Source organism: Cyprinodon variegatus, unplaced genomic scaffold (assembly GCF_000732505.1).
Source record: "Cyprinodon variegatus isolate N-32 unplaced genomic scaffold, C_variegatus-1.0 Scaffold941, whole genome shotgun sequence".
Taxonomy (NCBI): domain Eukaryota; kingdom Metazoa; phylum Chordata; class Actinopteri; order Cyprinodontiformes; family Cyprinodontidae; genus Cyprinodon; species Cyprinodon variegatus.
In genome coordinates, this window is record NW_015151394.1 from 1 (window position 1) to 15,254 (window position 15,254).

Consider the following 15,254-nt stretch of genomic DNA (forward strand, 5'->3'; position numbering starts at 1 on the left):
CTCCACTTGTTCACTCATCCCCTATTTGTCTCTCATGGGTGTTAATTAAAAATGTCTTTTCTGCATCACTACTCAACACTGCTGGCAGTCTAACGCACCATGAGACAGGGCTCTTCATTCTCCTTTCTGAGACTGTCTTAAAATGCTTTAATAGCTCTACTACTGCCGGGGTTTTCAACTGATGTTAAAAATCCTGTTCGCTCTCATCTGGCTGTCTTTTTAAATGAGCATCCTGGGAAAATCATCTAAGTTTTTTTTCCCTTTTAGTTTAGAAATCTTAAAGGCAGAAAATACAACTTAATCCATGAAACCAATAGTAGTCTTGTCTAGTCTTGTCTAGCTCTAGGTTTGTAATAAACCCTATTTTTTCCTCTTTTCTTTTCCTTTGCTAGAGGCTGCTGCTGCCTCAAAGAATATTTGAAAATCAAAAGGAACACACTTGTTATTTTTTATGACACATGTCACACTGAGATGAGAAACAATGCTGATTAGCTCTGCTGTATGACTTCAGACAGGCTTACTGTTCCTTTGTCGGTGAGAGTTAAATAGAAAATAGTAATATGTTTGTATTTCCTTGAGTTTTCTAACATTCAGGCTCACACTGCAAAAAATTGAAATCTAATTAAGTAATTTTTGATTAAAATAAGGGATTTTTTTTCTTGTATTGAGCAGGTAAGTGAGACACTTTGCCAATAGAACAGGACAATTTATATTTAAAATAAGAAAAAACTATTGCACTGTCTTATTTTAAGTGCATAATATCTAATTATCTTACTTGAGGAGTAAATATACTCATTCCATTGGCAAATACACTTAGTTTTAGGAGTTTCAAGATTGTTTTTGCAGTGCAGTGTCAGTATTGCCCAAAACTGGAATTGCAACATCCGTGCATAATGTGAAATGACACTTTTAAAAATGATTTTGGACAAAGCTTTTTTAATCTTGAAGAATGACATCATCTCTAAATGTGTTTACTCAGATCTTTGAGGGGAACAGCCATTATGATACTCCAGAAGTGAGGAGGTTTGACGAGATTGTCGCCCAGCACATCAGAGTTTTTCCAGAGCGATGGTCACCTGCTGGCATCGGTATGAGGATGGAGGTTCTTGGCTGTGACCTGCCTGGTAAGAGAGCAAGCACTTTAGCATAAGGCATGAATTATTTACAGCCTAAGACTGTTTAGGTCAGGGCTCTGAAACACCTGTCCTTGGTGACAAATGTGTGTTAGATGCGTGTCCGGGGTTCAATGCTTCCCAGAAATGCTTCCAGCATGACAAAGTTCTACTGACTGCTGCTAATTACCAAACTATTTAGTTCAGAGTTTGCTGAGGAAGATCCTGTCGAAAAGTTTCAGGACAGGAGTTTGGAAGTCATGGTTTATTGTCTGGCTGCAGTTCAGAGGTGGTGCCTGCCAGTGACCAGGTCTGTAGGAGAAATTTGGAAAATCTTCCAACTTCCAAACAGCAGAAATTTTTTACTTTTTTAATAGTATCCATAATTTATTCTACAATATGTAGTGTAAGGAAAAACATCTAAAAAAGAATTTTGGTTGATATTTAAGAACCTGTAGATTTGGAAAATTTTTGTTTCTTGTTTCTGCAAAACAAAACAACATAAAAAATTTTTTTGAAAGAAATCATTTGGTATTAAAAAAATAACTCGATAGTTTATAATAGAATCATAACAGGTTGTTCTTTAGTTTTAAAGCTAAAATATTTATAAAAATTTAAATTACTTTAACCCGAAGTCAACAATCCAGTAAGAGAGAATCTTTGGGGTGAAAGATTAAAGAAAAGGGTAATGGCAAAAAGCTGCACAGACTCAAATACTTGGTGCTTATTTCAAAAGGGAAATTCTTTATACGAGTAGAAACCTTTTAAAGATTTGATTCCCTTAATGCCAGTTAGTATTTTTTACCTCCATTGGGTATTAAGTGCAGAGGTTGTGCTACACTTTTTAACTGTTTCTGATTTTCACTGACAAACTCAACAAAATTCTGTCATAATTTATTTTTAACTGTCAGCTTATTTTTCTGAATGATTATAATTTAACATTTTGATTTTCACATTCACACCCAGTGAATTTTCACCAAATGAGGTTATCAGAAGTCAGTGAGATGAAGGTTTCCTAACCCAGCATGGACTTAATTCAGCAGAAGGAAATCTGGTTGAAACAGCTAATCATTATATCATATGCCATGAAATGATCAGGGCATGAATTGCTATCCGTCAGATTTCTATGTCATGAAAAAAAAACCTAGTAAAATCTGGAAAATATTTGGTAAACGTGACTTCAGATTTAGAATATAAACCATTTTTAGGTTTGCTTTTTCAGTAAAAGATTTGATCTTTTTTTACATAATTTCATATCTTTCAGAGATGACTGCCTTATTTCCTGTTCAAAAATAACTGCCTTATTAAATGAAAATAATAAAAATTTAAAATGTACACATATGTATGAGTTTGGCCTTAACTATACCTGGAGTGTCAAATAGACGACATGAGGCAATGGAGTGAAACACCTGAGTCGTCTTGTAAACATTGTTGAGTATGTAGGTAAAATTGTAATTTTAATTGCATGACTAGAACCAACTGAGGGTAAGCACTTTTAACCTAAACTTACATTTGGTTAAGATGAAACTGATTATTTTGTCTTTTGCACAGTCGCATCAATATTAAAAAACTTCTGTCACAATCTAATAAGACAAATTTGGATAGTTAATTCTGTGCACTATGCTGTGTGGATCAGTTGTTTGTGTCTTTTTCTCTCATTCATCCTGTATATATATATATATATATATATATATATATATATATATATATATATATATATATATATATATATATTTTTTTTTTTTTTTTTTAAGGTTACAGTTAATAATCTTGCTCCATAGGAGGTTTTTCAACATGTCTGGGCAGGGATTAAAATGTCTAGGTCAGAGACTTTAACACATAGTGGCCAGCTGTGTAATGCATTGTGCTCAAAGCCTATTTGGTTGGTAACATCTTTCAGGAGTGTATCAATGGAGCAACATGCTGTAACTGCTGAGCTATGGTTTCGGTTCATAATCAGTTCTTTTAAAACTAAAAATCTGTATTTTTCTGACTTGGCTTGAAATATTCTTCTACATTAGGATTAGTGTGAAAGGAGAGGTAATTTAGCACGGTGATGAATGTGCTCCATCAATCTACATGTTACTTTACTGAGCTGTGAAAGTACAATTTATTATAATGCACCATTGCTCCATGGACCACTTTAGCTGCGGCAAGCATTTCTTTCCCCTGCTGTGCAATCATTTTAGGAATAAAGAAAGCCATTGTACCAATGCTCCTACATTTATGGCCTAACTTGCACAATAACATTGAGCTACATCAATTCTTCAACTAATGAACCAGAGACAATGGGTAGAAAATTTGTAAAAAAAAAAAAAAAAATGTCCTTGTTAATGTCCTGTGCTGTGTTTTTTAAATAATCAGGGATCTAACTCGTTCTGCGTTGCCTGTCTAAAAATGCTGCTGTTATTTCCCGCTTCCTGATTTTACTACTGTAGTCCCAATGTGGCATGTGACAGGTGAAGACATGAACAGGATACGACACGTACCTGCTCCCAGTAGACAGCAATGGGACTCCAGCTGATGGACACAGTTGTGCTTTTCTGAGCTTGTGTGTGCATACAGGATGAGAAACAATGCCCAAAGGGAGCAATATATCCCAGATGTGTCAGGCCCAAGCAGTAGGCTGCTTATGATGGGGACACTGGATAAAGAGAGGGACAATTTGTTTATTTTTTTATCTTCTGAGTTAATGAGGCACTGACCACTTTGGCATGTCTGAAAAAGGTTTGCACAAAGCCTTATTGATAATTTGTCAAAAATGATTTCAGAAAAACAGAATTAATTAGAGTACGTTCATTACTGGTTCTACTGTAGCAAATTTATGATATTATCTCTTGTTCATGTTTGATGTGACACCTTTGCACAAACTCCTGGATCCCTGCCTGTATTTTCTCCTCTGTGCCTGCAGACTACAATGACCAGGGGAAAGCTTGTTTTTTTGTTTAATTTCTCCTTTGAGTTTAAAATACATTTTGGGACAATTAGTGATGAGACAGTTTCAGTTTGCTGGCAGAGATCAGCAGAGTTTCAGCCAGAAGTTGAACTCTAAAAAGGTCCCTAATGCATTTGGAAGATAGAAACAGGCCTACAGGCTCGTATTTTTAGCTGACCAAGGGAAATGGATCCACTGAAAATCCCAATACCATTTTGAAAACTCCATATATAGATTTGCGATAATAGATCCAAAAATTTTTCTTACATATCTATCAAAGAACCAGTTGGCAAATTGGTGATTCCCTGATCACTGATTAGTCAAAACATAAACCCTGCTCCTTATCCAGCATTGTCAGAAGCTGCAGAACAAAATTTCTTATATTTATGTTTTAAGGATCAATCGCAAATTTATTATGCAGACTTTTATCAGCCCAAGTTCAAATAATAGATTTTTTCCAGTTAATATATTTTAACAGAAAAATCAGATAGAGTATTATTAAGGGAAATAAAACAATTCAACTTCACATTTGGCTGTTAAAATTTCAATCACACAGATTTGCTTTAGTCTCTAGAGAATTAAACCCAATGAGAAAATAACAATGTCCAAAAATAATCACTCATTAAACAGTAATGCTGAATTATTTTTCTGACATAAACATTATATCTCTACACAAACACAAGCAGTAAAACAACTTTTTTATTTCGTGTGTGATTGCATCTGATGCAAATCACGAGCAATCAGCCCCCGTTGCTGCAAAGATCAACATCTTTACTGCTCCGTGGCTGCAGTGATTGTCTGCTGGTCTGGCTGTCTGTGCCTGCTTGCCAGATGTTCACCCTCTGGATGTAATCCATGCATTAGACATGATAACAGTTCATTCCCACTTCACTGGAACACCATAGCAACTGCTTCTTCTACCAACCTATAAATAAAGACACATGGTGAGATAAGTCTACATTCTAACTTGAAGTTTCGCCATCTGTTTTTGAGGATGAAAAAAAAGCGTTATATATGATGTCACAGTTATTTTCAAGTTATAACTAACAACAAAATAACCCATTTCCTCCCTGCTATTGTTTATTTTGTTCCAGAAGAAAAGCTGAAATATTCAGCTGCACATCATCCTCATTCCACTTAGAGCAGCTGCTTCCACCAAAGAACCGCCTTTTAGAAAAAATGCAGACATTTAGCTCTAGTGGGCTGAAGGAGCTTCTTCTATAAATTCACACAGACAGACGGGGCTCTAGATGGTGAGAGATATGGAGAGTTCAATGAGAGGAGCAACATAACATCTGATCTCCATGCTATTTGTTTCCCTGGCTCTAATTAATACAGCTCAGGTCAAAGGTTTGCATGCGTTCATCAGGGATAGGAACACCATGTTCTTTAAGTTTTTTCTGATGCATTTATAGTTTGTTTTTTGTTTTTTTAAACGCAACTTAAAACTACACCAATTAAAAAAAAATAAGGATTTACAATTTAAACGAAACAATCAAATTTTCTTGAGGTCAAAATCATTCACAATAGAGATTCACTCATATTAAATAGATTTTTTTTATTGAAACTTAAAAAATTGTTTACTAGTTAAACACAGACTCATATTTTTAAGCCCTTATTTCTTTCATTATGACAATATACTACATTAGACAGATGAAATCAAAACATTTAAGATGTGAAAATTATATTGAAAAGGTACATGTATATGATTTTAATAAAAAAAAATTTTTATATAAAGTTTGTTAATGCCTGCTTAAAGATTGTTATCTGAGAAAAGGTACTCCGGGCCTCATCTGAACTTATAATCATGTGTAATCTTTTGTTTATTGCTGGATTAAAGGTTTAATGGATTAAATGTAGCTGAGAAAGTCTTACCAAAATGACAACCACTCCTCCTGACCAATTTAAATTGGTCAGCTTACTCCTGAACCTGGCTTTAATTAGTCAAATTTGTAATGGGGTTGAGATTTTGGAAAGGCTTAAGCTTAATCTAAACCAGATTTAATGTCTGTTTAGCCAAACAGTATCCAAGTTTGAGGCGTGTGATTCAAGATGTCTAGAGAATTGCTCAGAATATTTAAGAACCTCTGAGGCTCAAGTTTGAAATGAACTGGAAAATAACAGAAAACAACTTTCACTGTCCAAAACTAAGCCAGTTTATCACAGACTGATGAAAAGTAAACCCATGATCTACACTATTATACTCAGATAAAATGTGTTGTTATTTAAGTGTTTAAGCAAATTCAGTTTCAAGAAAAAGGTTTTTAGGGAAATAAAAGAGAACATTTGGGAAAACCCACAATGTGTTCAGAGGAGTTTAAATGAGGGTAGGAGGACTAGGCCAACCATCAAACATGGTGGTAGCAGCATCATGCTGAGGTGCCATTGGTAGTGGTATATTGCATTAAGTCTGTGTCATAATTTCCATACAATTGAAAACCATCATCTTCTGCGCAATTTTTAAGAAGGATGAATGTTTAAATATTAACTTAAAATTACGCCAAAAGCTTGATCATGCCTACAAAAAATGTAGTTTCTTTGCAACTTACTAATAAACTTGTAATCAAATATTAAAGGAAGTGTATGCATGTAAATACTCAAGATTAAAGCGTATATTGGCTTCAGAATATATGTGTTAAAAATAATCTACTAAATTGAAAGTTGCACAACCAGTTGTTGTTTTCCTTTAAAAGTTCTGTGGTCTTATGTTTTGTTCAAATCAAATATTTATTATAGAACTCTTTTCATACAATGAATGTAGGTCAAAGTGGTTTCTACAATTAAAATTATTTCCTCATTGCCATCCAACATAGAATATACATAATAAAAACAACCAAAATAATATTGCATTTATATATTTACGTTAATTTTTTCTCCTCTGTTTCTGCTCTTTTACTTTAAAATTATGTTATTACTATTTCTCTTTCTAAAACTGAATAGAAATTATGCAAAATGCAAAGTGAGGGTTAATATTTAAGACTCTTATAATTTATGGAATGTGATAAAAACATAAGTTTGCTTCTAGCTTAAGTTTGGCACAAATAAAAAAAACAATTTCTTTCCACAAATTACTGACCTACTCCAAAAACAACCAGAGTAGTTACTCATGTTGTTTACTATTCAAATATACAGGCAAAGAAATTGCTTTTCCATTACCACCCTTGTATTGTTTTCATTTTCTACAATCAATTGCACTGACCTAACAATTTCCTCACATGAGCGAGACAATCCCAGCTCCCAAAAATCCAATACAAACAAAGAAAGAACACATTCATAGGTTCTTTGGGGACACACAATAAAATGTAGTTTAGCATCTCATTATTGTGCAAAAACCTTCGGTGCAAACACAGAAACAAAAGCCAAGAGATTACTGCTCATTTCCAATCATCCACGCTAGCTATGGAGGCAACATGTAATTTAGGTGCTGTAACCTCAACTATCGGATGTGAACCAAAAGCTTATGAGCTGCCAGTTCCTATCACGTTTTTAAAAGAGTGAGCTATCAGAACATCTGTGGCACTCGCATCTCTTTCACTCCACACCTAGCTGTTGGAAGCGATGCAAGCAGGCACAGATGTATACACAAATAAACATTCACACCTGTTTGGTACAAAGATTAGCTCTTAGTTGAGTCAATGCATGCTTCACTTCTCATCTCCATTGACACCTTTAGTGTTATCATTGGAGTTATTGATGAAAATGAATGAAAGACTGCAGAAAATGAAGAAAAGGAGTCAAAGCACTTCATTCTGAATCTCAGAGAAGCTAATAGAAATGTTGTCTTTTTTTTCATCTGCTTCTGGTTTTCCTAGACTCATGGAAAATTAGGATTCTGCCAGCCCGATTCTGAGAAACTGCGTGTCTTTTTGCCTCTTGCAGCCAACAAAACCACAATGATGTGGCTAAAATGAGCTCTGCAGTTATTAGTTTGCATGACTCAGACCCTTATGGTTTGCTTCTGATGACTTCGAAGTGAAAAATCTTCCAATAAGGCGGTTTTTCAGTGATATGAAGTTTCTCTAAATACAGCCTCCCTCCACAATTCTGGGTACACCTGGTAAAGATTTGTAAAAAGTCTTAAAGTAAATCATTACATAAACTTACACATCTGCTAAGCCACAATAATTGGAATCCTCATAAAATTTGAACTATAAATATGATTCAAACATATTTGTAAAGAATATCATTTGGGTTGATAAGTAAAGTAACTTTTATATGAGTAATCTGGGAGTATCGGGGAATTCCAGAGTCCCTTAAAATTGGATAACATTGTCCTATTACTATTATAGTTGGAAATACAAGGGAACATCCCTTTAAAGTAAAACATATAGTTTATGCTTTGATAAGGTTAGTATTTTAGGAAATGGCTCAATTAGATACCTTAATCATTTAAAGATGCCAATATTTACTGTCAGGATGATTTAAAAAAAAGACATCAAAGCAAATGAAGATGAAAAAAAAAAAAAAAACTTCTGGAAACCACAGAGAATTTGCTCAACCATTTATCTGTTCTTTTCCATAACTCTTTCCCAGACCTTAACAGGTACTTCCTCTAAACTCACAGTTGTTGTTTTTTTTACTAAACACTTCTATTTTTTTTCCTGAGCCTTCTTTCTGGGTTTTATCAGATACTTTTCAGGGCTGAGCTGCTTCTTTCAGGGACTTATCAGGTACATCCTCAAACTTTTTAAAAACCTAGTGGCCCCTTTCGAAGACTTTAAAGGTAACTTGTTTTTGTGTTGCTGTCAAAAAAATTGATAAATCTAACTTTGGGAGAAGTATGAGAAATACTGGCACCCCTCAAAAAAGCAGATGATGCAGTATCTAAAGAAGAGCCTGAGGGATTCAGGAAAGAGGATACAAAATGGTACTGTTTAGTTTTGAGCAGATTTTTAGGAATGATATAGAAAAATATGTTACATCCCCAAAAACAAAATGGTTACACTTCATTGTTAAAGCAGTGTAAAGGTAAAATTGGTCCAGAGAAGCAGGTCTTTATGGCAGCCCTGAGGACGTGTTGACGATAGCAGGAGAACATTCTGGAGGTGCTGTGGTTCCAGGTTTCCAGCCAATCATATGACTCCTGCCAACTGTTTGTGTATGTGTGTGTGTGTGTGTTGGGAAGCGTTAGGTCCAGCTTTACTGATTACTATCACATGTGAGCTGTGGCTCCGGTTCAGATAGTCTCATGTGATCGGTGGGATGTGTCCTCAGTTAACACCCACCGATGTTTCTCCTTTGCTCCTCACTTCATTCCCACTCAGGAAAACCACAACAAGCGCAGGTATTAAACCAAACAAATGGAGGCTTCAGCCGAAGCATAGACTTAAATGGTAAAGTGATTGACTTTACTTGTACAACACTGCAATATTTTTACCTGTTCAATATATTTCTTTTCATTTAACTTCCAAAGGGTCCAAATTTCAAATGTTTCAGGCTCTAGAAGCTCTCTGAGGTTGTTACTTTGTATTTTTTTTAAACACATGTACTACCTTCATTGCAACATATTGTGGCGAGTGAAAATAAAAACTAATGCATTGGTAAAATATATGTTGCACATAAATAATGCTGCAAAGACCTAGCAGAGGATTAATCATATGCCTTCATCTACTGCTACTTTCCTTTGTGCAATTGATTCAAATAAATAAATTGGAAAACATAAAATTTTGTTAAGGACTTCCCTTACTAAAGGGAGTGAGGATTCAACTGGGGACTTGCTCTCATAGTTTGCCACAGTTTTGACACAGCAGTAGTTCTTCTACTTGGTTAAGGAGTTTCATGGCTGCGAGCTTAAAAAATTATAGTTTAGTTCCTTTACAGATAGATTTTTTATATATATATATATATATATATATCTATATATATATATATATATATAGATATATATATATATATACCACACTCAGAATTTCAAGACATGAGAAAGAAAGTTTAGAAAAGAACGTTTAAAAGATTTTGCGGAAAATTTATCAAAAATATTTTCTTTCACATTTTTTGTTTTTTAGAATAAAATAGAATAGAAAATACCTTTATTGTCCCACAATTTTGAAATTCTGGATTTCTGGAAATTTTCTCAAAGATCAAGTATTGGTTACGACAACTGAACAAATGAAAATAGCTTATTCCCTGTTGGTAGATATAAGTCATCCTAGTCGTAGAACTACATTTTCTTACTAGTACGATATATATATATATATATAATTGTGCTGTATTAGTTTTTAAAGTGGGTTAAAACATTCTGTATTGCTGGTACTAACTGAAACAATGTTGGTACAAAAGACCCCACAGCAAAGAGCTCAGTCAAAGGCAAATCAAGGTACACAACAGACTTTTATTACAGTATGAAATAAAGTGATAGCTGTTCCTATATGAAATAACAGGTGCTGTTATAAATAGTTTCCTTATTATGTAAAAATAGTCTATGCTCATAAATATCAATAGATGTGGTCAAAACCACATAAAATGTCCTATATATATATATCAGTAAATGCGGTCAGACTGACAACCAGCACCTTTCCAAACAAGCCAAATAAAATAAAAAATGCTACAGATTATAACAGTAAAACATTTCAGTCTACAGTATTAAATTAACTGCTGCTGGGAGGGAAAAAAATCTGTGTTACTGCTCTTTTGTGCATTTTGGATGGTGTGGTTTGTCTCTAAAGTAGGCTCCCAGTGCCGTTAGTATAATTTATGGAGTAGAAAACATTTTATGAATTTATCATCTGATCACAGCAGCTCTATAAAAGCAGGATTTTAAAGGTTTTAAGGTGCATTGAGGTATGTTGACAAAGGACTTGAACCAATATCTCAAAGATGGGTTTATTTTATGATGTGAATCGAGGTACACTAAACAGAGTTCCATCTTTCTGTACTGAATAACCACAAGTTAAATTCACTCTTACAAAGGGGATTTCTAGTACATTATTCCAATAAGGACATCCTGCCAGCACTAGATGCTACACTTCCTTTTTAGTAACTAAATCTTAACAAATTAAGGAAAATAGCAGCTACTTTGAGATGCAAGTTATGTGCAATGTTCTAGTAGTGACAAAAGACATAAGTTTCATCTCCTCTGAAAGAGTTGTTGTTTTTTTTCTCTAGGGACAGACAGCATTTATCAGAATGTATTGGTGTCGTATGGCTGAAATGAATTACAGCTAGAGTACATGATATATTTAATTTTTTTTTATATTTTACAACAATGTTTGATTTACTTTGTGATGCTACAGTAGATCTGTAGCCTTTCTTCCCCTCCTGATATATACCACACATGGAAGCACTTAGAGTTGGGCTAAGGCTCATTGTGGCTGCCTCTGTTTGTACATGTCTGTGTGCAAAAAAAGGATCAAACTTTTCCAAAATAAATATTTCGCTTTGCATCGCAGTGCCTTTACGAAATTTCCCAGATATTTGCCTATTTATTTTCCATTTTACAATACAGCCCTCAATGATTTCTTTAATGTCTTGTAAATCTTTTTAAGGGGGAGCTCCTCACATACTTTTGTATTGATGGGACTTTCCCTGGTTTGGAGAGGAAATATAATAATGAATCATGACTTTTTGTCACGCCTTGTTTCCCTACTGTTAGACAAAGTTGATTTTTTTTTGTATCATTGACTAAACTAATACCAACATTATGGTTCAGAGACAACAGGTACTAGGATGTGGTAATGAAGTTTAACTCCAGCTTATTAAGAAAAAGCACTCGAGATGCCAGTTGGTCTCAGCTCTGCTTAATAGATAAATAATTTACACAAAAATAAGAAGAAAAGCAAAGAAATAAAAACTGTGGCTTACATACAGGTAGACTGAAAATGTCTGAAAAAAAGTCTATGCTGATGACAGAATGTTTGTCAATGAACTTCAGTGCAAGGGTTTCTATATATTTTTTTTTTTTTTTCAGAATTTCAAATGTGTTTTTTAACTAATTAAAAAATGCATTTTATTCTCATGGAAAATAAATTTTTTCTGATTTCTTACAAAAAGTATTTATGCCTGTTTATTACTCAGAAAAGACCAGCCAGGTGTCTTTGTCAAAGATATATCTTAATTTAATTTAGAAAATTTTCCAAGCAGGTATTACAAATATTTATTTAAAAGCTTTTTTCCCCTAACTTTGATAATCCTTGTTAATAACAAAAACAGTGCTTTTTACTGACCACCTCTCCTTAGGTAGCATTATGCAATATATATGTATATATGAATTTTTAATCCTCTTAAATGCAAAAACATTTTGAGGACATCGTAAGATTGCTGTTATTCTAGATAATTATATTCATATCTGTTAGAAAATATATTTTTTTCCTTTACTGGAGAACCTAACAACATACTTTACTCACTTTTTATCAACTTAAGCTCATTTCCTTTGTAGCTTAGATGATGTTCTTAGCCATTCATTGCCAGAAGCCTCGTTTTTATCAACTCTCATCTCCTGACACTTAAGGCTACAATTACAATCACAGACTTTGTGGGCTAATTAGCGATTCACTGCCGATAGTTTCCTGACATAAATAGTGTCCCTACATCTCGGCTGTCAAGCTTATGCCTTTTCCCCTTTAGCCACACTTAAAGCTTAATTATTGTTGCCTTTTGAACCAATATTACATGCTTATTACCAGTCCAGATAGAGAAACTGTGCTTGCTACTAGACACAGCATTTTGCGGTCCAATGCAGCTTTGGTTTGTCATTGGTTGCACTATAAGATATTTGGGTAATTAGCTCTGGAAAAACCTCTTGTAAAAACCAAACCACCAAACAACCAAAGCAGAAGTCATGATTATGTCTGACACTTCCAGTTACAGACAAATCAAACCTGTAGATCTACTTTCTTCGGGGCAGTTGTCTGATTTGCTATTCAGACCATGATTTTCTTCCAGAAAAACACTCAAGTTTTCCACCATGACTTTTCATTTAATGTAATACTTTAACAATTAACAGCTCTGCTCCCTGTTGTGGGATTACTATAAATGTTCTCACTATTTTCCAAGTTTCCTGTTTCAAAAAGCTAATGCTCTGCTTATGTGTGCCATTAGAAGAGGCACGAGGTTTTATAAGCATATACAATATTCCATGTTTAGAAATGCATACTATTCTAAGAGAACTACTAGTAAGCATATCCTAAGAGTATTAGCTGAAGGCTTTAGATCCAGGAAAGGGGGCTTTTTTCTTGAAGTTACTTTCTCTGTTTACAGACATTAAAGACATTCAGACATTCTTCACTCTTCACTATAAAAATGCTTAAAAAGCTCCTAAGCCCACGCTTTAATGCAGCAACATTAACTGACTGTGACAAGTCTAGTAGACATTTATTCACTGGCAGAAATCTCCCAAAGAAAAATATTAATTTCTTCATAATCATTTCTGTGCCACCTATTGGGAACCTGTTTGTCTACAGCGGTTTTCTCAAATAAACTGGGCCCTAGTTTTTTAATAAATGGGCGACATACAGAGAGAGAAACTTTGAGCCTTCTTCCTTACAGAGTCTCTCTAAATCTTTCAGACTATTGAGTTCTGATCTAAACCTCTTCATCTTATCCACACATTTTGATATAGGATGTAGGTCTGGGGACTGAGGTGGCCATGAAATATGTTTCCTTTTGCTGAGTTACCTAGGGCCTATTCATGTAAATAGGGCAATATGGTTTGGATATTTTTTTATATTGAAAGATGCACTGATTACCATTTATTGTGTAAAACAGCAGTTTTTTTGCTTCATCTACCTCTTTGTCAGGCTGGGGGAACAATAAATGTAGAGGATGCTGTAGATCTGTTAAAAATCCAGTTAGGCACAGTCAAAACATTCATGTGTGGCTTTTTTGGTGGATGTCAGCACTATATTAAAGGAGTGTTTAACCTCTAAAAACCCACCGGGTAGCCAGCGACCCGGTGGACCTTAAGTGGGGGTTATAACTCAGAATGCATAAAATTCCACCGGTACATTTTTTATCAGCAGTTGAAGCCATTGCGCGCAGCACCAAGCTGACACCAAAAGTTCCATATCCAACAGCTCTGGAACTGTTGTAGCTAGAGGTCTGAAATTTTCTGCATTTGTGGTTGACATGATGTAGAACAAATATAATACAATAAAACCTGCTTTTTCTCAAGAATGTCTTTATTACTGCTGTTCAAAAAAGACCTATCATTTCCGAGAATAAAAAAAAACAACTTTGAGTCATCCTTGAACTGATGCAGGTTGGTCTGTGTTCTAGTCACCCAATTTTAATGTATATATTAGGAAACTAGAGGGTGTTAGCTTTCAAAAAAATTATTGTACATGTAATTTGGGCTTACAGTTCCTAAGTTATTTGCTTTTCCATTTGGGTATGCAAAATAGGAGAGGATTACCCAAAATGAGGTGGATGTTAAGAGATTAAAACCTATGGAAAAGGTGTGAAAAATCTTTGGTCAAAAATGCTAAACCCTTTGTGAGGGTTTTGTAATAAAATAATTTTATGCTGGTTTGAGTTAGATAAATGTTTGCACCAAATTGCATCCATAAGATGGAAAACATTTTAGAGTGACTGTAATGGAGAGGGTGCTATGAAGCTTTTTTCTTATTGGCAGGCCAATTTGTGAGACTTTCAAAAATGTAAGAAATTTTGCCAGTTTTCAAAGATTTTCACATTTCAAAGTCTTTTAAGCATAAATTTTAAAAAGCCTGTTTTTTTAATCTTTGGTGTTGTGCCTTAATTTTTTAAGTTACCTTTGGTCAGGTGTGGTGTGGTAAATTGTTAATAATGAAATTCAGGTTGCATATGCATTAGGTAAGGCATGTTGAAAGTCACTGAAATGCAAAAACATTCTTCATCGTGCCCACAAACACAGTCGCTTAGAAGGCCAGAAGTCGTTATTTAAACGACACGGGTAGATTTACACGCAGAGCTCTTTCCATGATTGAAAAGATTTTTTGTTTCCGTTTCATCCTGCTCAGTAAGCAGCTTTACAAAGTCCCAATATGCCTGTGACACTTTCTGTTTCTTAAGGTCTACTGTGTGTTTAGTTTCTATTTCATTGTCAAACAGTAAATGATCAGGGCTGTAACTGATGATTCATCAATAACTGAACTTCTGCAATATTTTAGAGAACGAAAATGCATTACAGAAAAATAGAAATCTTAATATAAATGCATGCAATTGCTCCCCCAATAATGATAGAAAGTGTGGTAAATTATTTAATAACTAGACTGACCTTTAGTTACCACAGA

The 15,254-nt window shown here is 34.4% G+C and overlaps 1 protein-coding gene across 1 annotated transcript in view; it reads left to right on the forward strand.

Moving 5' to 3' along the window:
* The first annotated feature begins 949 nt into the window (after window positions 1–949).
* LOC107100167 (neuropilin-2-like) overlaps window positions 950–15,254 on the forward strand; it is a 49,060-nt gene continuing 34,755 nt past the window's right edge. The window contains exon 1 of the mRNA XM_015398557.1: window positions 950–1,124. Within this exon, the coding sequence (XP_015254043.1) occupies window positions 950–1,124 (175 nt within the window). The remainder of the gene's footprint in view (window positions 1,125–15,254) is intronic.